Source organism: Loxodonta africana, chromosome 16 (assembly GCF_030014295.1).
Source record: "Loxodonta africana isolate mLoxAfr1 chromosome 16, mLoxAfr1.hap2, whole genome shotgun sequence".
In the NCBI taxonomy this organism is placed as follows: domain Eukaryota; kingdom Metazoa; phylum Chordata; class Mammalia; order Proboscidea; family Elephantidae; genus Loxodonta; species Loxodonta africana.
Window position 1 is genome coordinate 37,071,311 of NC_087357.1, and position 24,142 is coordinate 37,095,452.

Sequence of the window (24,142 nt, forward strand, 5' to 3'; positions counted from 1 at the left end):
TGATGGGTGCGGGGTTTCATTTTGGGGTAATGAAAATGTTCGAAAATTAGACTGTGTTGATGGTTGTACAACTCTGTGAATACAGTCAAAACCACTGAATTGTACGTCTAAATGGAACTGTATACTACAGGAATCATTTATCAATGAAGCCACTGAAAGAAGAGAATGAACTATTAACAAATGCAACGCCACCACACACACATTATGTTTAGGCAAAAGAAGTCAAACACAAAAGAGTACATGCTCTGTGATTCCTTTTAGATGAAATCCACATACAGGCAAAACTAATTTATGGCGACAGAAATCAGATAAGAGACTGTAAGAGTGGTGGACTGACTAGAAATGGATGTGAGCAAACTTTCTGGGAGGATGGAAATGTTCTACATTTTGTTTTGGGTGAGGTCACAGGGGTGTACGCAGCTGTCAAAACTTAAGAATTGTGTATTTAATTATATCTCAATAAAAAAGGGCACTTGGAAAGAAAGAGGATATGTAGTGACTGGAAGTGTCTGCTAAAGAATGCCTTCCTCAATTGGAGGGATCATACTGCTGTCCATTCACAGAAATACCTAATGCCTGAACACACCCTTCTCTTCTTATAATATGGAAACCCTGGTGGCGTAGTGGTTAAGTGCAACGGCTGCTAACCAAGAGGTAAGCAGTTCAAATCCGCCAGGTGCTCCTTGGAAACTCTATAGGGCAGTTCTACTCTGCCCTATAGGGTTGCTTTGAGTCGAAATCGACTTGACGGCAGCAGGTTTGGTTTGGTTTTTTCTTCTTGTAATATTTTAATAACGTACTCATCCAACACTCCCTCTGCAAAATTTCACATTTATCAGTTTCTCAATTTTTTTTTAATAGTCAAGGAACATTCTAGAGACAAAACTGAGTCAATTTAAAGTATGTTTAAGAGCCACCAAGTGGTGAAAAGAGAATATAAATATTACACATTACCGGAATCCTAAGAGGGAAACCAAGGTCTAATTCTCCTTTTCTGACTTTCGAAAACATATGCTCATCCCCATTTAGGAGAATCTTCTCTACCTACTACCTTCCCCTTCCCGTGATCAGTTAACTCTTATTTACTGTTTACCTCTAAGTTTAAAACTTCTTCTCTCAGAGAAATCTTCTCTTACTCTAATCTACCCCAACATTTACACACATGCAGAGAATACTGTTTCCTTTTCTTCAGAGCTTTTAGTCTGTAGATGAAGTCTCTTCATGAGATTAACGCCTCTGTTTCTCCCATTTGACTCTATGAGTGACTCTATTAGACTCCACGAAAGCAGGAAGAGTCTGCTTTACACACTACTGTATCCCTACATCTAGCATAGTGCTTGGCACATAGTAGATGCTCACAAAACATCTGGATCAATGACTAAATTAAAAATTCAATTCAATCAAGCCACCGAAACAAAGATGATGCCCCCCCAAAAACAGGTTTTTCTTGCTTGAAAAAGCCATTTTAAGTCAATATGGTCAATTTTTAGTATTTGAAGTAATTACGTTATTTGAAGTAATCACGTTCTGTAAAGTCACTATTCACACTGAGTTAGTAAATACTGAACTACTGCTCCTCAGGGAAATACAGGGTTAGGTTACTGTCTATGGTCACAACACTTTTTGTCAACCAGTCAATACGTAACCTTGTTTAATGTGTATTTTTGTTTAGAAACACCTTATTTAATATACATTGTCGATTCATTAACACTGAACTTACAACCAACAGCACTATAACTCATGCCTAAATGAAGCTTATCTAACACCTTTTATCTATAAGGCACATCACACAGTCTTTTTTGCGCTTAGGAACACTAGACAGCATTTCAGCACTATGCTTGGGGGCCACTTTAAAGAATAAAAAGTATAAAAATGCAAAAAATGTAGCACTAAATAGACCATGTAAAGAAAACTTGTTTATACTATGAGAGCTGAAACAAGAAGGTAGAGTGTCACCTTGTTTGACGACAGCTGGGAATGGGCACACCGGGTGACTTTAACTTTGCTCTGCACATGTCCGCGAATGACTGTGAAAGTGCCATGAGTACTGATTTTACAGTTACAAATAAATTTTAGTGAGTAGGCAAATTCCTAAATATGAATGAGGACTGACTGTACCTTTATTTGACAGAGAACATTTTGGATCAGTATCTATGAGTCACTGAGTATCTTATCTACTTCCTTGTCAACTTGGTTCTCAGAATATAGGATTGTACTCTGAGTCATTAGTTTCTACCCTTACACTTCTGCCAGTTTCTTCCTTCTTAATTCAGAACAACTTACTACTTTTAATCTCTGGCCTAAATAAATTTAAAAGTAACGTTCATAAACTACCACCAAAACATTTTAACGGCATTATTAGCTGTAGACACAGGGAAGGGATTTCAGTTCAGACCACAAACATCAACTGATATTACTACCAAAAGCTCAAAACAGTTCTCCCAACATTCAGTAAATGGACTGCTGACTGACACTGAGAGAATGCAGTACCAAAGGGGACAGATAGAACAGTTAGGGGAGACAAAAAAAAAAAAAAAAAAGGCAGCATCACGAACGACATCTAGCATGTCGCAGAACATACTAAATGAAAGCAAAAATGTCTACAGAAATCATCTTATACTGACTAAAGACTCTACTTTAGCAAATGCTTAAGGTTAAGTACAAGACCAGACCTTTGGGCAAAGTCTGAATCATTTTCTATAATTCTACACAGCAGTTTAAAGAGGTAGCACAACACCAGTCTATGAATTCTTTAAAAAAGGGTAGAAAAAGCATGCTCAGAAATATCTAGATGCCAACGCTGTGCCAATCACACATTTTAAAACCCATTACCAAGAAAAAAGACCCACTACCACTGATTGGAGTCCGACTCATAGTGACCCTACAGGGCAGAGTAGGACTGCCCCACAGGATTTCCAAGGAGCAGCTAGTGGATTCAAACTGCCAATCTTTTGGTTAGCAGCTGAGCTTTGCACTGAGAATCAATAAGGATACAATGGAACTTTCAAAACAAATTTTTTTATAAGGCTCTAAACATGAAAATTTATGAGCTGGAGGAAAGGTCCAAGGTCCAAGTGTCTTCTTTCTAATAGCAAGCATCCCCTCCCTTTCCTCCCCTATTAAAACACTATTATTACTTTCATCATTGGCAAAACATCATCATCATCATCACAGGAAGTCAATTTGAAATCAAATATAAATGGAAATATCCTTAAAAATAAGAAGCTCAACTTTACACATAAAGGAAATGCTAACTAAAACTATACTGAGAATGTATTTTTACCTATCAAATTTGCCAAAATTCAGAAGTCTAACAAAATACTATATTGGTAAGGCTGCAGGGATACAGACATTCTCCTAACATGCACCCTCCTACAACCATGGAGGGACTGCAAAATTGTGCCACCCCATGTGGAGGTCAATTTGGCCACGTCTAGCCAATTTACAAATAAATTTTACCCTTTAACTCAGTAATTCCATGTCTGGGAAATATTTCTAGAATTATCGTCACATATACAAAATAACACATGTACAATATTATTTACTTAGTGATAAGTGAAGAGTATTAACTCACATGTTTGTTATTAACCACCTGGTTAAAAATAATATGGTTCTTCTACACAATGGAATACAATGCAACTGCAAAAAAAAAAAAAAAAAATGAGAACACTCTGTATATACTAATAGCCAAGAAATATTAAGTGAAGAAAAGCAAGGTACAGAACAGGGTATTTTGTGCGCTATCTTTAGGGAGAGGGAAAAGTAAGAAAATGTTAATAACCTGTTTTTTATTTTTATAAAGAAACACTGAAAGAATATGTGATAAAAATGGTTACAGCAGGAAAGTAAGAATAAAATAGACGGTGCATGGGTGGAAGAGAGACTGAATGTGAGTTCTGAATTAAGAAAATACTAGTAAACTTAAAAAAAGTACAACTGTCAAAAAATCTATGAATGAAAATTAATTTCGCTGCAGCCATTACTACTAATTAAAGATATATTTACTTACTGTTACTATTTCATTTAAATGACTATTAGGAAAAAGTATATTTAAAAAGTACTTTACTAGGTCCTCTAGCTCTCTCTCGTTCCTCAAATATGAATTTTCCATGGTTCCCGGCCACAACCGGTGACTGCCCTGACAGGGAGCACAACAGAGAACCCCTGAGGGAGCAGGAGTCAGTGGGATGCAGACCCCAAATTCTCATAAAAAGACCAGACTTAATGGTCTCACTGAGACTAGAGGAATCCCGGCGGTCATGGTCCCCAAACCTTCTGTTGGCCCAGGACAGGAACCGTTCCCGAAGACAACTCATCAGACATGGAAGGGACTGTACAATGAGTAGGAGAGAGATGCTGATGAAGAGTGAGCTACTTGTATCAGGTGGACACTTGAGACTGTGTTGGCATCTCCTGTCTGGAGGGGAGATAGGAGGGTAGAGAGGGTTAGAAACTGGCAAAATTGTCACGAAAGGAGAGACTGGAAGGGCTGACTCATTAGGGGGAGAGTGAGTGGGAGTATGGAGTAAGGTGTATATAAGCTTATATGTGACAGACTGACTTGATTTGTAAACGTTCACTTAAAGCTCAATAAAAATTATTAAAAAAAAAAAAAAGAATTTTCCTCTGACAAAGGCTTTGGGTAAGAATTACAATACCTGTACAAAATACCCAAACCAAAACCCACTGCCACTGAATCGATTCCAACTCCTAGAGACCCTATAAGACAAAGCAGAACTTCCCCATAGGGTTTCCAAGGTTATGTATCTTTACGGAAGCGGACTGCCATGTCTTTATCCTACAGAGCGGCTGGCATGTTCAAACGGCCAACCTTTCGGTCAGCAGCCAAGTGCTTTAATCACTGCACCACCAGGGCTCCAGAAAATACCCATTTCCTATAAATTAGAAACAAGAAGAATATTCGTAAGATATTTATATCTTTGTCAAAGTTTAACAAACCTTGAAGGTATCACCCAACTCTCTCAGTTTACAGACATGAACAAGAGCCCAGAAATATTGTTCAAGCTACTATGAAGTTTTATTAGGCTCACCAAAACACTATTGTTCTGGTCTGGATAATCAGCTGCATCAGACATATCCTTTTATACTCAGGCTATTGCCACATATTTCATAAAAGATCATGTTACATTATCATGGGTAGGCAGAAATTTTAACCAAATATTATATCTTTTAAAGAGTGCCAAACCCGTAGATTCTAAAGGCATCTCATATACCCATTAAATCCATTTAAAATGTAAAAGACATCCACTGGGAAGATTTATGGCCAGCATCTTAGTTCAAGAAAATGGATTAAATCACAAACTAAATTTCAGTATGTACCACATATGGTCCAAATCCGTTATTTTCTTTAAAAATTAGATCTAGATTAGCATATAGGATATTTATAGATTCTGCCAAACCAGCATCCATTTCCCTTACTTAGGGAATAATATAGCACCAACTTTCCTTTGAAGAATCAATCTTCCCCTCCAAGTCATAGGGTGGGCTGACCCTAGTCCCCTCTTTAAAAGCAAGCACTTGTCCCTGGTAGAATCAAACAACCACATTCCACTGGCCACACTGACTGGTTCAAGGAAAGGCCGTATGATCCAAGCCTGGTCAAATGTGTACTTCCACCCACCTGGTTTGGGTGCTGCTATACACAGACACACATGTCTCCTTCTGGGAATGCAGACCTTACGAATGATTTAAGTCCAGACCTAAACTAATTTGAGTTGGGTTTCCGTCACCTGCAGTAAACAGTCCTGACAGATAAATGCAGGATACTGCAAGAAGTGCCATGTAGTTGAAAACAGGGTCTCACTTTTGCCCAGCTATTTTCTCAAATAAGGCAAAAACAGGAAAGAGTATGTAAAGAATTGTTCATCTGTACTCATGTCCATTCTCTACCCACCAGACCATCTACCATAAAAGGTTCTAGAATCGAAAATTTTAAAATTCTTCCATGCTTGAGTTCCTGATAGAAAACATAAACAAAACACTCTTAGTTATAAAAACCTAACCTGTATGCATTCCCTAACTAAAAACAAGATATCCATACAATTTCCCCTTCCCCAATGACACTCCACATTACCATCATTCCCAAAAGCAATGATAGTCCTAGATCAATATCAGTGCATAATGGCCAGAGTGGAGACAAAGTCATATTGAAGTATCTCTTTCTCGCCAGTACCACCATCACTGTGCAGAAATTCATGATAGTCTCACCCTTTAACATGCCTATCATTGTTCATGGCTCATTTGTTTCTATCGCAAGCAAACTGTGTAACACACATGGTATGACAATATTTTTCCCTGAATTTCTGGAGACAGCAAATCTTAGTTATCTAGTGCTGCTATAACAGAAATACAACAACTGAGTGTCTTTAACTAAGAAATTTATTTTCTTACAGTTTAGGAGGCTAGAAGTCTGAATTCAGGGCACCAGCTCTAGAGGAAGGCCTTCTCTCTCTGTTGGCTCTGGGGGAAGGCCCTCTCTTGTCTCTTTCCAGCTTGTTTCTTGGTTCTTTGGCAATCTCATGTGCCTTGGCATCTATCTTCCCCCACCTTCACTTGCTTTATCTGCTTTTACACCTCAGAAGAGATTGATTTAAGACATACTCTACACTAAAAAAAAAAAAAAAAAATTTTTTTTTTATACGGTGTAATTAACATAACAAGGAAAACCTATTTTCAAATGGGATCATAATCACAGGAATCCAAGAACCAAACCACACCCATTGCTGGCCAGTCAATTCTCAGAGACCCTAAAAGACACAGTAAAACTGCCCCATAGGGTTTCCTAAACTGTGAACTTTACGGAAGTAGGCTGCCACATCTTTCTCCTGTGGAGAGGCTGGTGGGTTGGAACTGAGGATCTTTTGGTTAGCAGCCAAGGACTTAACCACTGTGCCACCAGGGTTCCTTAACCACAGGCATATCCAAACCAAAACCAATTGCCATCAAGTCGATTCTGACTCATAGCAACCTTATGCGACAGAGTAGAACTGCCCCACAGGGTTCCAAGACTGTAAACTTTTCAGGACTCAGACTGCCACATCTTTCTCTTACGGAGAGGCTAGGGAGTCTAACTATCAACCTTATGGTTAGCAGTCAAGTGCTTAACCACTGTTCCACCAGGGCTCCTTAACAACAGGTATAGGAGTTAGGATTTCCACACTTATTTTGGGGGGACATGATTCAATCCGTAACAGATAATGAACATTTTTTACTCACATACAATCTAAATATTCTTCCTTTTCCATCACCTACCCACCTCTAACTAACTTTTACCCATTTGTCTCTGGAAAATTTCCAGCTCTTTGCTTATTCCATTTGCTGGCCCTTCAGAAACCTCAAAGTAATATACGCATTCTGAACAAACAGGAAAAGATTACACTTTGAAGTGAAGCTAGGCAAAGAAATAATGTTTCACCTTTTAAGGCCTGAGTTTCTCTTATCGCCACATAATTTCCATACATAGAAAACTACAGTCCTTACTATCTCTTACAAAGTGGTTCTCAAAGGGTTGTAACCCCTCCCACCCAAACCCCCCTTAAAAAATCACTGCTTTACATCCATTAAGTATACCCAAAATTGTGTTTAAAATATGTGTTCCCTCTTTTTCACATTTTGTTTTTCCTTAAAGAACTTCACAATCACTACAAATAGAACACTACTACCTACTCAATTTGTTTATTTATGTTTTGATATTTCAAAGTACTGTTTTCTACTTTTCCACAAATATTTGCTGAGCACCTACTGTGTGTTAGTCACTTTGTTAGGTACTTGAAATGCAAAAAAAACTTGGTAGGGTCACTAACTTCGAGGGTCTTGCTGACAAGAGGTAGAGTCAGTGAGAAAAAAGCAGGAGGTAGGAGGTAAATAAAGAAGTAAAATAATGCTTGCCAAATACAAAAAGAGCTGTATTTTGTGGTTACGTGAAGAGTTAGGGAATAGGAATTAGGCAGGATACACAGAGACAGGTTGAGACTGAAGAAGCAGTCTGGAATGAGGTTATCCTGAAAGGTCTATCAAGAGGTTAATAACGAACCTTACTGTGTATGTCTGTGCTTTTCAAACTTTAACATGTACAAGAATAACTTCAGGCCATTTGTTAAAAATACAGATCCCATGCCTCACCCAAGAAAACTCAGATTCAGAAGAACTGAGCTGCTGTTGTTGTTAGCTGCCATCAAGTCGGCCCCCAACTCAGAGTGACACCATGTGTTACAGAGCAGAACTGCTCCATAGGGTTTTCTTGGCTGTAATCTTCAGGGAAGCAGATTGATAGGCCTTTCCTTCCGCAGAGCCACTGGGTGGGTTCAAACAGCCAATCTTTTAGTTGGCAGTTCATCGCAAACCACTTGCGCCACCCAGGCTCCTAGATCTGGGGTTAAAACAAACCAAACCAAAGCCGGTGCCATCAAGTCAATTCCAACTCACAGTGACCCTAAAAGACAGAATAGAACTACTCCATAGGGTTGCCAAGGCTGTAAACTTTTGAAGCAGATTGTCATATTCCTCTCTCGCAGAGGAGCTGATGGGTTAGAACCAAGGACCTTCTGGTCAGCAGCCAAGCACTTAGCCACTACGCCACCAGGGCTCCTGAGATCTGGGGTAGATCAGAAATTTGCATTTTTCACAAACGTCTCAATGGTTTTGTTCAGGTAGGCAATACTTTGAAACAACACTTTAGGCAGATATTTTTTCAAGTTTTCCAAGTAGCCCTAGAGATGAGAGGGAGGATGTTGGGGAATATTCACCTAAGTAGAGCTCAATAGTCATTGAGCTCAAGATCACCAGCTAAGAAAGAAGTAGGAGAGCATAGAGGCTAAAAGAGAGTCACTCGATAGAGAACTGATCAAGAATATACAGAAGAATTCTCAGTGCTGAGATTCCAGCTGAGGCTGGCTGGACACCACAAATTTATAGTAGCATCAATCCACAGAGCTATTTCTCCATCTACAAAATGTAAATAGTACCCACCTAGTAAGCTTATTATGAAGATTAAATTACTTGTGATAACACACGTGAAACACATAGAACTAATCGCATATTGGGATTCAAGATTTTGACATTTCCAGGTAATGACAAAAGTCCAAGGGGTAGCCTTGGGAAGAGATAGCTATTCTTTTTATTTCAAGAAAACACTATTTAAACTCTATTTTACTTAAACCATGCTTGTGAGCTGACCTGGTATCAAAACTAACAATTATAACACTGTTTTCTTAGTTAAAAATGTTTTCTGAGACAGAAATAACCAAAATAAAGATGAACTCTGCAATACCCAAATGAACGCATGTGTAAGTGCCTTACTTGGTACTCAGAAGGTGACTGAAGAATTCACTAAGCAAGGAGAGAAAAGAACGTCTTGAAGTGATGACTCTTTACTTACTATATTCAGTAGGTCCTTCCCATGCTGTACCCTAGTAGGTTCCTGTCTGGTACCTCATCATCCCAGGCAAACCATTCTTCCCCACTTCCTTACAGAATTTGTTTTTTACATTATTTACCTGTAGTAAGCTGTTCCTTTACAGAGATATAAACTTTTAGAACTAAAATCTAGTATTGGCCAGGACTTTTTGTTGCAAGGTTTGGGCAAAAAAAGGTTAAATATTTGCTTACGTAGGCATTTTAAGGCTCCTTTCATACACAGCTGGATCCAAATACTCAAGAATATTTCTCTCCCCATCTATTGCTCTGCATGATTCATGGGCAGACAGGCTCTCCCTACATGGTCGACTGCTTCCTACTTAGAGTCTAGCAGCTTAGCCACCCCGGAGAAAAGAGAAGATCTCTCTCCCAAGAACTCCAGCCAAAGTCTCAGGGCTGATCCCTGAACCACTCACTGTGACCAATGGCCAGACATCAGCTGTAGAAGTGAGTCAGCCTCATCCAAACCATGTGGACCTAAGAATGGTAGGTGAGTGGCTCCTAAGGGAAAAATCATGGTGCTACTACCAAAAAGGAAGTGCTGGTAGTACAGAAGTTAACAGCTTGTCTGCAACCAAAAGGTCAGCAGTTCAAATCCACCAGCCACTCCTTGGAAACCCATGGTGCAGTTCTACTCTGTCCTATACGGTTGCTATGAGTCAGAACTGACTCAACAGCAACGGGTTACTACCAAAAGAGAAAGGAAAGGATTTGGGGAGGGCAAAAAGAAGATATCTAAAAGACGTAAAACCAAATACACGCACAATGTTTACCAAATATAAGGGAGAAAAAAATTAGGGGGAAAGTGGAATACAAACAATGTTAGTTTTATGACCATAATTTACCTATCAAAAGCCCCTCACAGAAGGGAGAAAGAAGGAATTATTGCTTAGGGGACACCAAGTTTCTGTTAATGGAGGTGGAATAACCTGGAAAAGGATCAGGGTAACAGTTACACAACATGTTGAACACAATCAGTGTCACTGAATTGTACATGTAAAAATTGTTAAATTGGCAAATGTTCTGTTACATGCATGTATTTTTATCACAATTTAAAAAAAAAGCCCATCACAGAAATGTAAAATCTGATTTGTATAAAACTAAAATCACAATTTAAATGATTACAATAACATGAAAGCATATATAGACTGTGAAGTCAAAGAGTCCTAGATTCAAAGCAATAGTTCCATCTCATTTGTGGATTAATTAATGATTCTAAGTCTCCATTCCCTCATAAGTTAAAAAAAAAAAAAAAAGATACCATTCTTTGCAAGCTGAAGAAAATATGTTAAGCACCTACTGTGTGCTTGATGAACAACTGCTGTCATTATGAACATGAAGAAATGAGAAAACTGATGCTTCCTGAGGTGGACTACAAATGCCCCAATTCTTCATCCCTCTATATACCCAGCCCTTTCCCAAGTTTTATAACACCCTCTCACCATTACACTGGCCTTAATCACGTGATTTGCTTTATCCAAAGATATGTCAGCAGCCACTATACAAGCAGAGGCTTGAAAAAGTGCTTCCGTATTTCTGTTTGCTTTGTGCACTTCTGCCATGCAGGTCAATCAAGAAAATAATTTTCCTGCTGTCTTTTATGATGTTAAAAGGTAACTCAATGATATTAACAAAATTAAATTTATTCCTATTATTACAAATTTACTATTCAAGCACACTTTTAAACTGTTAGAAATGGAAGAATCCGTATTTAACTTCCAGAAAATCTGCATCCCTAAATTTTTTTTAAATTCATGTAAATACAGAAAAGCTAGAAGAGACAAAACTACTCACATTATAGCAAAAAAAAAAAAAGTTTACTGAAACAATGATGCAAACAGAGCCAAAAATACTCATGAAAAAAGAAAGCCTTCACTGAATGTATTTCATCACTTGGAACTCTGTCCAGTTACTTAACTATCATTACCACTGGTTTCTACTTTTGAAGTGATTCTTATCTCCATGGGTTTCTGAACAAGTCTGTTTCCCCAGACTAAAATATATTATTCACACCACTTTTTAAAAATTATTTCATGGTTTATTTCTTAATTTTAAAGCTACTTTCGTATACAGCTTAGATAAATTTATTTTATATTTTAAGAAAGAGAGAAAGAAAGAAATAATAAAGAAAAGATAGATCTATACGAAGTAGGGAAGAAAGATGACTGAGAGGCTGTACCATGTAAAAACTAAGTAAATCAATTCTTAGTGAACACTCTTGGAAGAATCCTAGGCTGCATTACTGGACCAAACATCTGAAGACCCTGTATATTCTGACATCTGAAAGCATCCTTTTAGTGTCCAATTTTAAAGTGTGCTGCTTATTTTATAATTCAGTCCAACATAGTAGCAACAGTATTGCTACTATCATTGCTTACATTTCTGTTCCCTTGAATCTTAGAAAGCAGACGTTGGCAGCAGCATGATCTGACAACAAATTCTTCCTGTTATTCTGTACCTTCCTTTCCACTTGTAAGTGAATATATAGTCATATTCCTCAAAATAGTTTATTTCACCTGGATTATTTGTTGAAGAATATCTGACAAAATAGGCGCTGGCTGACTTAGGCACAGTAATTAATCACTGCAGGTATTCTTACTTAAACATCTTCATGTAGTTAAATAATTTCTACCAAGTAATGTCTGAAAGGTAATACATAAAAAAAAAATAATACATAGACATTTATTAATCATTTAATAAGAACAAACCTTCCATTTCTTTCCAAAATACAGTGTAAGTCATCAGGAAAAGAATAAAAATGAAAAAACTGCCTGGTCTTTAACATCTCTGGTCCTCTGTTCATGCCACAATGTTGGTTTACCACTTTTCACCGGTGTACAACTATATTAGAATATGCTTCTCTCATTAATTTACATTCTCTTACTTTTAAAAGATCAAAAATCTATGGATAACTCAACCTTCTTAGTCTTAACCAAAACCAAACCCACTGCCGTCAAGTCGATTCCGACACATAACAACCCTATAGGACAGAGTAGAGCTGCCCCATAGAGTTTCCAAGGAGTGCCTGGTGGATTCAAACTGCCAACCTTTTGGTTAGGAGCTATAGCACTTAACCACTACACCACCAGGGTTTCAATAGTCTTAACAGTCCTGACCAAAACAATTCTGGTTAGACTATCATTTATGTGGCCTACTTTTTTAGATAAATCAAGTCCTTCACAGAGTTAAATATCCTGATAACACCCAGCTAAAGCATTCTCACCTAGCCTGGAAAATTCTAGTTTCTCTATTGTATCTTTATCGCATTTATGCATTTACCCTTGCCTAAGGAGCCCTGGTGGCATAATGGTTAAGAGCTCAGGCTGCTAACCAAAAGGCTGGTGGTTCAAATCCACCAGCTGCTTCCGGGAAACCCTATGGGGTGGTTCTACTCTATCCCATACGGTCATTATGAGTCAGAATCAACTCAATGGCACATAACAATAACAACATACCTACTAAAATGTACTAGTCTTTGATTTGGATATGTTAAATAAAATGAAGCAGAAGTTCTTCACTTATGGAGAAAGGGACCAAAGGGAAAGTTACCTTTTAGACAAGGTAACCATTAAGTCATGGTCTTTTTGAAATGATTTTCTGTGATATATATGGATTTGTAAACCCTACTTAACTTGCCAAAATCTATTTTTAATAAATACTATATAGTGAAAAACTATGACTAGTAAATATACACCCATATAAACACTGGTTGTACAAGTTTCACATGGAAAATAGTTTATTCACTTTAATAGTGTTTTTCTTTAAAAGTCAACCCAGCAAGTTCCAGCAAGTTTTTAAATATTGTTGGAATCAATCCATATTATTTTATTATTTTTATCCTAATGTATTTCTAGAACAGGGACCAGATCTAGATAGAGTAACATAATACATGCCATAATAAATAATATTGCTGAAGACTGAAGTCTCCAATAGGTAAACAATAAATAAAATTTTAGTACACTAACCACTAAATATAGAAAATACATTAACGAAATCACTGAAAAAGCTGTGTCTTATATAAGTCACTCACAGAAAAATGATCAGCTTAAAGGTTTTTTCAGTAACTACTACCAAGTTTTAATAGACCTCTTAATGGTAATCCATAATTAAAGTATCATTTTATTGTGATCAGAGAAGCTAATAAACACCAATTTATACAAGTTAAACTTTGTTAGCTTCCTTAACTCACCGAATGACAACTTGAATAAACTAAAACATATGTGATTAAGTACTTGTATCATTAATAATGTAACAAAAAAGCCGCACTTTAACACAGGGACATACTCACAAACATTTATGTTCTCCTCAATTTTTATTTTTAGTGAAGGCAAGGAGCTTCCCATTTTATTTTGAGGTAAATTTCTCACTTTTGTCAAAACATCTGCCACTGTCTACCAATGAAGCATTATTCTATGATCAATGATGTTTGAATTAGCAAAATAGCATATTATTTGTAAATCTGTGAAATCTCCTCACCAATTATACACTACTCAGCAATTTTCCTTTTATCACACTCTTAAAAATATTTATCGCTAACTGCACCAAATTTAAGTCATAGTTAGAAGGTCAGAACTGAGAAGGCATTTGGCTAAGATCTGGGAATCCTGAATCCGGTTTTTGGGAAGGGTATAAACAGAAACAACCAAGCACCTATACAGTTACTATAAGGCTTTTGATACTCCAAAATTAGTGTCCTGTGAAGGTTCACACAGAAGATGCATAAAGCTTAAGGCCTAGAATCGGTATCAATGGATATCCTTTGCTGTCTATCCTTCTTCTAAACCTACACTCAAATCTCAGCCAGTGGTGAAGAACGGCCAGTCTAACCCCACATGAAGGAAAACTAAGTCAGTGGAAACAACAGGCTCAGAAACCTATCTAGCTCTGAAGACCACTAACAAAACTACAAGTGAGAAGAAAAAGGAAAGGACAAGCAGGACTATAATAGCTGAAGAGTAGGGGGCAGGGCATCCTAAGCCAGGGAATCAAAAGAGTAATTATATTTTACAGTAAGATTATAGATAGAAAAAGAAGGAATTCTTTAGTGTAACTTTTAAAGCAGGTAAACTCAATTTGAAGCAATCAGTAGTGGGAAAAGGGGGCAACTTGATGAAACCAAATTAACCCAGTCAAAACGAGTCTGACTCATAGTGACTCTACAGGACAAACAGAACTGCCCCATAAGGTTTCCAAGGCTGTAATCTTTACGGAAGCAGACTGCCACATCTTTCCCCCACCAAGTGGATGATGGGTTCAAACCTTCAACCTTTCAGTTAGTAGCCAAGCACTTTAACCACTGCATCACCAGGGCTCTGAAACCAAGTTAGAAAAGTCTAAAAGAAGGGTGTATGCATAGGGCTTAAGATATAAGGACACAAGCTTTTGAATTCCAATCCCAGTTCTACCACTTCTTAGCTGAGTGACCATGAATGAAAGCCTCTATCTCTCAATGTCAGTTTCCCTACCTGTAAAAGAGACATTAACAACATCAAAGGGTTTTTGTCTGGTACAGAAGAAATACTCAGTATATGGTGGCTTTTAAGGACCATTTGTAAGAAATACTATTAGTAAAAAAACTTGCCTTCTCCATATTTATAAAATAGCTTACTTATTTTTTTGAATTTATGAACTACTTGACGGGAACGGGGTTGAAAGCGCAAGATGGTATTACACAAAAGGTTGCAAAAAAGATTCAGTCCTAAGTATGATGTCTGGAATTTGCTTCAAAATAATCCAGTAGGACTGAAACAAGAATGGTCATTAGTTGATGTAGTGGCGTTCACTGAATTATTCTTTCTATTTTCACGTATGTTTGAAGTTTTCTATAATGAAAGTTTTTTTTTTTTTTTTTCAATTTCTTTTCCTTTAATTGACACGGCTGGAGAAGAAAACGAATTCTAGAATCACTTCCAGCTTTGATAAATCATGAGTCTAAAATATGGAAAGAAAAGTAAAATAGAACAAGACCCTATCTGGAGGGTAGGTATATAGGTAAACACCTACAAATGACCTGGAAGATATGCGAGGAAAGGGGGTATCCAGGCAAAAGCCCACAAGGACTCCTGCATTGGCAACAACAACAAAAAAAAAGTGAAAAACAAAAGAACATCAAACAGAATGTATGTATGCCTGGATTTGATTTAACACATTCAACCATTCCTTCCTCTACACACGTGTATACCCACTGCTGTTGAGACGATTCCAACTCAAAGCAACCCTACAAGACAGAGTAGAACTACCTCACAGGGTTTCCAAGAAGCAGCTGTGGATCCAAACTGCTGACCTTTGGGTTAGCAGCAACAGCTCTTAACCACTGCGCCACCAGGGCTCCTATGCACATGTATAAGAAAAAAAAAAACAAACTTTTATAAACCAGTAATTACTAATGCACTAGTGGAGCTACTGCTTACGTTGAATCGAATGTGAATTCTGCTGCAAAAGGAAACACATTTCTTGGTAATGAACTCATGTTTTCACACACGGGGTTTTTGTTTATCAGGCAAGACACACCTGTACTTTATGGCTGTTATGAACACACGCAGTCCCAGATTACAACTGAGTTCCACTCCTAAGACTGCCTTTTTAGGTCAAATTTGTATGTAAGTTGGAACAGTTATGTATGGTTTATAACAGTCAAATGTTTGCCTTAACATATGGCGTACTTTTCTATGTATAAGAAACATTAAAGAAACACTTGCAAATACACTAAAACATCTTTAACATAATACAATAGTAATAATAATGTTTTCATGCATATGGCAAAGTAGCACCCGTTTGTTATTATGAACCACTGTATATACCTCAAATTTGTAATATAATAGACTTTACAGGGGTTGGTTCGTTAAGCACGTTAATTAATAAGTTGGATGTTTGTAACCCTGGGACTGTCTGCAATGCTGCTAGGAACAAGTTTTCGTGTGGACATTTGTTTTTAGTATTCTTAGGTATATACCTAGGCTTAGAATTACTGGGCCAAATGGTAACTGTATATTTTAACTTTTCGAGAAACTGGGACTATGAAATGGTGCAGTTACTTTGGGAAACAATTCAGCAAACAAGTTAAATGGCCACCAAATTATGAGTAAATAAAGTGTGGTATGTCCACACGATTCAGCCATAAAAAGGAATAAAGTACTGATACATGCTGCAACATGGATGAACCTTGAATATATTAAATAAAACAAAGCAGACAGGAAAGGTAATATTGTATGATTACATTTACATGAAAAGTCCAGAACAGGCAAATCCACAGAGACACAAAGTAGATGAGCGGTTGCCAAGGGGCTGGGGGGTGGAGAGGGACTGAGGAGTGACTGATTAATGGGTATGGGGTTTCTCTTTGGGGTGATGAAACTGTCTGCAAATTAGATAGTGGTGATGTTTGCATGACCTTGTCAATATACTAAAAACCACTCAGCTGGCTACTTTAAGAAGGTGAATTTTATGATATGTGAATTATATCTCAAAAAAAGATAAGAAAAAAATTGAGGACATGGCCACTATATACTTGAGATACTTCCTGTGTACAAGAGCTAGTCAACAAAATCAGGTAATGATTTACACTGCAGTTATCCCAAAGGCAACGTGCAGGGGTATAAAAGAGTAAAATGGTTTTTAAAGTGTTTGCAAATAGACTGTAAGTCATCTGGAGGGTAGTGATGCTAAGCTTTTAACCTGAAACTAAAAAAAAAAAAAGGCTATATTTATTTGCATCCACTCAAGGTCACAGATTCAGATTCTACAGAGTAAATGCATGTACATAAAGGAAATAAGAATCAACAGACAGCCTCCGGGGCACATCAAAATCAACCCAGCCCCTCTGCTGAGGTTCCAGAGACAGTTTTCAAGCCAGGGAAGAAAATCAACCTCATTATTTTATATGTGGTTTTATTCGCCACTCTTAACAGCAAATACTTTTTGTTTCCAAATACCAAATACAACTTTTAAAGTTGAAAATCTGCCAGTAGAAGGGATTTTCAAAAGAGTGAGCATGCTGCTGATTCTAGCAATTCCCAAAAAATGGATTTTGTGCAGTGGAATAAGGTGTAACCTCCAAATGAGCTTTCTCTGAAGACAGCACTATTGTGGATGACAATTCCATCCCTGTCAAGGTGGTTTAAAAAAAAGTTTTTGTCACTATTGCAAAATTCCACAACAGAATCCTTAAATAAAGGAAACATTCCTCCCTTGATGGAAGGAGAGAAACTCTAAGGTGCCTAACAAAAAGGCTCCACATTTTATCCTGCATTTGAAAATCCCACATCGTACCTTTGCAACCCCTCATTACCTAGATGGAAACCCTGGTGGCGTAGTGGTTAAGAGCTACATGCTGCTAACCAAAAGGTCGGCAGTACGAATCCACCAGGCACACCTTGGAAACTCTATGGGGCAATTCTACCCTGTCCTACAGGTTTGCTTTGAGTTGGAATCAACTTGACAGCAAGGAGTATGACCTATATATCAGAGCTCTGGTGGCCCAATGATTAAGGGCTTGGCTACTGACAAAAAGGTCGGCAGTTGGAATCCACCAGCTGCTCCTAGGAAACCTTATGGGGCAGTTCTACTCTGTCCTATAGGGTTGCTATCAACTTGACGGTGACGGACGGGTTTGGTTTTATGACCTATATCGCTCCCTGGTGGTGCAGTGGTTAAAAGCTCGGCCGCTAACCAAAAGGTAAGCAGTTCAAATCCACCAGCTGCTCTTTGGAAACCCTATGGGACAGTTCTACTCTGTCCTATAGGGTCGCTAAGAGTTGAAATCAACTCGACGGCCACAGGTTGGGTTTTTTTGTTTTTATGACTTACAAGTCCCCTACACTAATCATGGACTGCAGTTTCAATGGACAATTCATTGTTGTCTTTTTCATGTATCTACTTCCACTTTTGCTCATGCTGTCTCTTATAACTGGAATGCCTTTTCCATATTCATCAAAATGAAGCAAAAAAGCCGCCACCTTCTTCATGAATCCTGCCTTCATCTCTGAAGAGATTTCTTTCACTTCTAAACACTCCTAGCAGTTGCTTGCACACTGAATAGCACATTTTGCTTTGTACTATAGTTGAATGTATTATAATTTCTCTAAGGACTAAAAGTTCCTGAAGGTTAGGGCAGATTCCCCAACATTTTGCTTCCCCACAGTGCCTGTTACAAGGCAGATGCTTAATAAATATTCAAAAAAAGTACTTACCCAACTGCCTTTCACTCCTAAAAACAGCATTACTATAACTAGCTAATACTCAAAAGTGGTAAGTTCCCAAAGACATTGAATAACCAATTCTTACCCTCTAAGAAATCCCAGGCCATGCTGTGCAGCCTCACAAGGCTAAAAAAAGGCATTATTCAAATGCTTTTTCGAATTGCTCCAGCTACAAGCACATTCGAGGGAATCAGGGCAATTTGAAATAACTTTCTGTAAGTCAAAGAGAATCATCCTGCTGTCCTTTTCCAGTCAAGCCAGAGATAAACTGGACTTTTACAATGAAGCCTCCCCCATGCTGGGAAGAGCTTCCTGAGCATACAGCAAGGGTGAGGAAGGGCCAAGCAATAGGTTACATCACACCAGGCAGCAGAGAGAGCCTAGACCTTCCTGGAATCCAGACTGATCATCATAGCCCCAGAGGATCCCTCAATAATCACCTGGTTAACAAATATCCATCTGGATCATAATCACTATCTGAATCTCCTGCTAATCTGTTTCAACTAAACCTAATAATGGAATCACCATCATCACCATCCCTCTCCCCACCCGTGCCCCCCAATTTTTTTTTTTTTGAAGGGAGAATTAGATTTTGGACAAGTGACAATTCATTTTTAGTCCAAAGACTATTATAAGTTAAATACCAGTTAGAAACCAAATGACCCTAAAATATTATGATAATCAATGAACAGAATCAAATAGGTTAACTGGTTAGAACCAATCTCCTTAAGATAAAAGAGGAATTACATTTACTAGTAACAAACAACATAGTTCCCTTTTGGATTGTATGAGGATCACTGCTAGCTCTTTCAAATAAGTAAAATTCCTAATAGCACAATTAATTTATGTAAAATCTGCTCCTTAAAGAACAAAATCACATACTATAAAAAAAAATATGAAATTCAATTGATTTTAGTTGGGGAGACTATCAACTATACATTACTTCTCAGATTAAAACACCACTTTTGCACTCTGGACTCTAAATTTTTTGTCTCCTGAACTTTACCACCTTGAAAGGGGAAATCTGGAGTTAAAAGTATGCTTTAAGAAAACTGATCCCCAAATTAAAATACTCTTTAAGAAAAAAAAAGACTGAATTTTGATACTCGATTCAGATATTTAGATAATTTTGTCCTATTACAAAAAAAAGAGAAACTTGTCATAAATGCAGCAGTAACCACTAAAGCTAGCAATGACTTATAAAAAGAGGGCTGAGACAGGAGGCAAGGATTCAAGACAAACAGAATAAGATAAGCAGCTCGTTAAAGCCATCTAAACTAAAGCAACATTAATGTAAGAAATCTACAGGCTTATAAATCCTCAATTTCAAAATCTTTTAAAAATCAAATAGCCCAACTAAACAAAACCAGTAACTAAGAAAGTGAAACAAATTCTAGGGAAGAACCAAAAACTCTTCAAAATACTTTCACAATTTTACAATTTAAATCCACAATTCTGAAAACTCATTAATTTCAAGCTTCTCAAAACCTCTTACGTGTTTCTTTTAAGTTCTCTTGCATGACAGTTACAAATCATACAAAATTCAAAAAGTGGTTAAGCTGATGTAACATTTTTACCAAATGTATGACAGGTCTGAAAGAATAAAACAAGCAGAGACAGAGCACAGTAGATGACAACTGATAACCAAAAGACTGCTTTCTGGAGGGCAGAGCTGGGCTTTGATTGGCAGGAGAGAAATTTTTAAATATATTTGCAAGACAAATTATACCAAAAAATCAATTCATGCGTTTATCATTTACACAGGCATATGTTTTAAAATGTACTTTTAACCTTTGGACAACTAAAGATAACTATCATATACCTTAAAGCATTATTGCCTATATTAATTCTGACGTTACAGTTTAAATCCGTAACAAAATTCACTATACCTATTCATACTGAACCACTGCAAAAATGGAAAGGCTTCTGTTCTATAAGTAAAGATTACCTTATTTTTCACTTGTTTTAAAGTTTCAGTTTTGCTTTTAATCTATTATAGAAAACATCCCTTGTGGGACGTTGTAAAGGGCAGACCCTCCTGTCAAGCCAGAAGGCTCAAACACAAAGACGTTGAGCTAACCAAGTGCTGTAATTCTTCCAAACTGAGCCTCCACACCCCCTCCACCCTTCCCCCCAACAGATATGTCTATTAAATCAGTGTCTGTTCTCCCCCTCGCACAACAAAGAGAACTTCTCACCGCATGAAATTGCCGCTGAATGGACACCAGAAAGCAGGATTTGCATAATTCCTTCCAACGAAACCCTGTCGGGAAGGAGGGGACCAGGGGGCCCAAGCGAAAGGCTAGAAGCTCCTAGATTCTGTTGGGGAAGACCTGGTTCCCAAGAATATTCCCCACGGGGAGGAGGGGGCTGGAATTCTGGGCCTCCCGGAGGACTGGGCGTGGGGGGCGGAGGACGCCGAGAGAGCATTTCCCCACACATCAGCAGCAGCGAAGCAAAGACGGGGAAATAACAATGCTGGAGGACAGGAGAGTCGGACACAAGGATGGACTGGGGCGGGGGGGGGGGGGGCGGCGGGCGGAGCGGAGACACCACACGGGCCACTTACTTTTCGGAGGGGGGTTAAATATATGAGTTAAGCCCTTATGGTCCCGCCGGCCGCCGCACAGAGGGAAACGGGACCTTGGAAGAGAAAAACAGACAAAACACACAGTGTGAGAGGCGCAGCTCGGCCGCCCGGCCCCTCCCGGGCGCCCCCGTCTACACTCCCTCTGGCCCGCGGGGGAGAAAAGCCACCCGAGAGCGGGCCAGGAGGCGGGGGGCAGGCGAGGCTCTCGGAGGCTGCGGCTCCGCCAAATCCCCCGGGAGGAGACAAGAGCGACCCCCGTTCCGGCTCCTCAGTCAGACCGGATCCCACCTTCCCGTCCTCCCCACAGCACACACACCGAACACACACCGACCCGTGCGTCGAGGATTAACTCCCCGGCCGCCGCCGCCGCCGCCGCCCGCTGAGGAACTGCAGCCGCTGCCCCCCGCGGCCATGACACCCCACTTGGCTCGGTCAGGCGAACCCGGGGCCTGTGACAGCTCCGGCTCCCTCCGCCCCCATCTCCACCTCACGCCTCGCACACGCCGGAGCGCCGGGCGCCCGCCCGCAGACAGCCGCGCGTGCACGCGGGAGAGGGCGCGCGCCGCCGCGCGTGGGGGAGGGGCAGCGCGGGGGGAGGAAGGCGGCGGCGGGAGCGAAGGTGGGGGTTGACCTGCGGCCCAAGACGCCCCCGCCCCTCGCACCACCCCCGACCCCGCGCAGGGCTCCGCGGAACCGGCGGCAGCGCCCGGTAAAGCGGCAGCGCCCAGGCGCCGGTCTCCACAATAAACCTTCGGCGCCGCCGGTACGCCGAGCAGGGAGGAGGAGGAGCATGCGCTCCCGCGCGGGAGCCCGCCCCGGGAGGGCGCGCGGAGTGGAGGGGCCGGCGCGCGCGCTCGGGCCCGGAAAGAGGGGAGGGAGCCCGCCGGGAGGTCGCGCGCCGCTCGCACTCCGGGGGGTGGGGGAGGGGGATGCCCGAGCCGAAGAGGGCGGGCGGGCCGGAGGAGCAATTGCCTCTGTCCCGGCTCCCTCCCTCGTCTGGGGCAGCCCATGGCGGGGCGACCCGAGGGCCAGAGGCAGCCGGGGTAGGGTCTCACCTACACAGTGAATGAGCTTGTGGCGCCACGAGTCCAGTTCCTGCCGAAAGCCGCGTCTCTCAACGGAGCATTGCTGCCGCCTACACACCCTCGCCATCTTCTGCCGCCCGCCCGGCCCTGCCTCCGCCGCGGCCCCGCGCACGCCCAGCCGCGTCGCCCGGGGCCGCGCACGCACCCGCGGCCTGGGCGTCGCACCTCCCGCCGGGGGCGGTGCGGGGGCAGGGTTAGCCTCACCTCGCGGTGGCCCCGGCGTGGCCCGGGGGGCGACCTGCGCGTCCGCGCGGCACGTATCACCTCGCGGCCCGCCGCGCTACAGTCCCTGCAGCTCTTGGACGCGTCAGCCGTCCTCTCTGCCCTCCCGGGAAGGCGCCTCTCCACAGCCGGCGCTCGGCACCTCTGGCCACTCGCTGCCGTCGCAGCGTCCCCAAAGGCCACGCTCTCTGTTCCTTTCCCGGGTGTTTTTGTTTTTAAACCAGTCCCATTTATCACTTCCAGCCTGCCTATCGCCCGACACCAACTGTTGCAAGTTCCGTGATAACTGCTTTTCTGAACTTCTCGATCGAAACTGCTCCTCCCAGGCGCCCGTTTAAGAAGCAGAATTAAGAATAAACGCCCGGATGGCGGTGAAGACACCGATCCCTCAGGTTTTCAAAGGTGAAATGGATACAGTTTATGAACTCATTGGAAAATTTAGCTAACATTCGTAAACCCAATGAAAATTGAAATAAAGTGTTTTGGATTAAAAATAAAATATCAAAAGCTAGGTTATTACTAGCAAGGCTGATTATAAGCTAAATTCTCAAGCTGGCATGTTTAGCACACCTATGTTATGTGAAAAGGTGTTTCAGAAAATTGTGCTAAAGTGAGAAGGATATTTCGAAAGAAGGGTTAATTAAGAATACTTAAAGCAAAGTCTTGGAAGAAGGCTTAATTTCAGATTTTGGGTAAAGACTCCAAAATGTTTTCGCTGAGAAAGGGGATTTTCAAGTGCCTCCTGGAATCATTAAACACTGCACGGGGCGGGGGGGGGGGGGGGGACTATCTGTTACTTTTAAACGTAATACTGGTCTTAATTATTTGTTATTTGGGAGAGACGGTAAAAAGAGGGAAGGAAGATGGAACGAAAGGAGAAAGGAAAAAAGAAAGAGGTTAAAAAGAAAGTACAAAACTAAAAAAGGGAAAAGAGAGTCCCGTTTACCAGTGGGCCCAGTACTCAAGGTCTCTTCCCCAGCCTTGGGGTCTAAGATTAGGACAGTGCATTCCGGCTTTTAGATCTTTAAATTTTATTTGATGGGCTTAATTTTAATTACTGTAGTAGGTAAAGTCGTTAAATACTTGACATCAAGGGATCTCACTTACATATTTTCAAAGGTAGGGTCTTTGGTTCTCTGAACTAGGCAAGATCCATCTGGTCCTGTGCTGAATGGCATGTCTATCCCTAAGGAGAGACTGGGTGGTCCTCTTGAGTAGCAGTAGTTTGAGACATATGAATAAAAGGCACCTCTGTCCCCCGAATCTTAAATTTTTCCACAATTCCCAAAATTCCACAGTATTTTGTTGTCTTAAGAGTACTGTCAAATGAACAAGTCAGGAAGTGTTGAGTTTCTGTGTACATAATACTATCCTGAGTGATGAGGGAAAAGGACAAATAGGAGATAAAAGATTGCTATTGACAGCCATTCTTTACGTTTGATGGCAGGACATTCTGTATCACCAACCTGAAGTTTCGTTTCTTCATCACTAGGTGGTGTATATGAGTCTTTTGTAGCTTTTAACCAAATCTGCACGGTATTTGGAGGAAGTATGTTTCATAAAGTTTCAAATAAATGAACAACGTGTAACTCTGAAATGAATTAATATGAATA

At 40.3% G+C, this 24,142-nt stretch overlaps 1 protein-coding gene across 17 annotated transcripts in view; it reads right to left on the reverse strand.

The window, feature by feature from the left end:
• Positions 1-22,407, reverse strand: part of LCOR (ligand dependent nuclear receptor corepressor) — a 147,279-nt gene extending 124,872 nt beyond the window's left edge. For 3 of the 17 annotated variants that reach the window (XM_064269511.1, XM_064269509.1, XM_064269508.1), the window contains exons 1-3: positions 22,278-22,391; positions 21,202-21,275; positions 3,575-3,639 (exon numbers count right to left, since the gene is read on the reverse strand). Coding sequence is in view for 5 of the 17 variants with exons in the window: in XM_064269502.1 (XP_064125572.1) it covers positions 20,831-21,074 (244 nt within the window). In the remaining 12 variants the exon portion in view is untranslated. Of the gene's footprint in view, positions 1-3,574; positions 3,640-4,272; positions 4,418-20,830; positions 21,174-21,201; positions 21,276-22,277 lie in introns of those variants that run through there. The other 14 variants (XM_064269507.1, XM_064269515.1, XM_064269506.1 and 11 more) reach the window with 12 other exon arrangements.
• Positions 22,408-24,142: the final 1,735 nt, after the last annotated feature.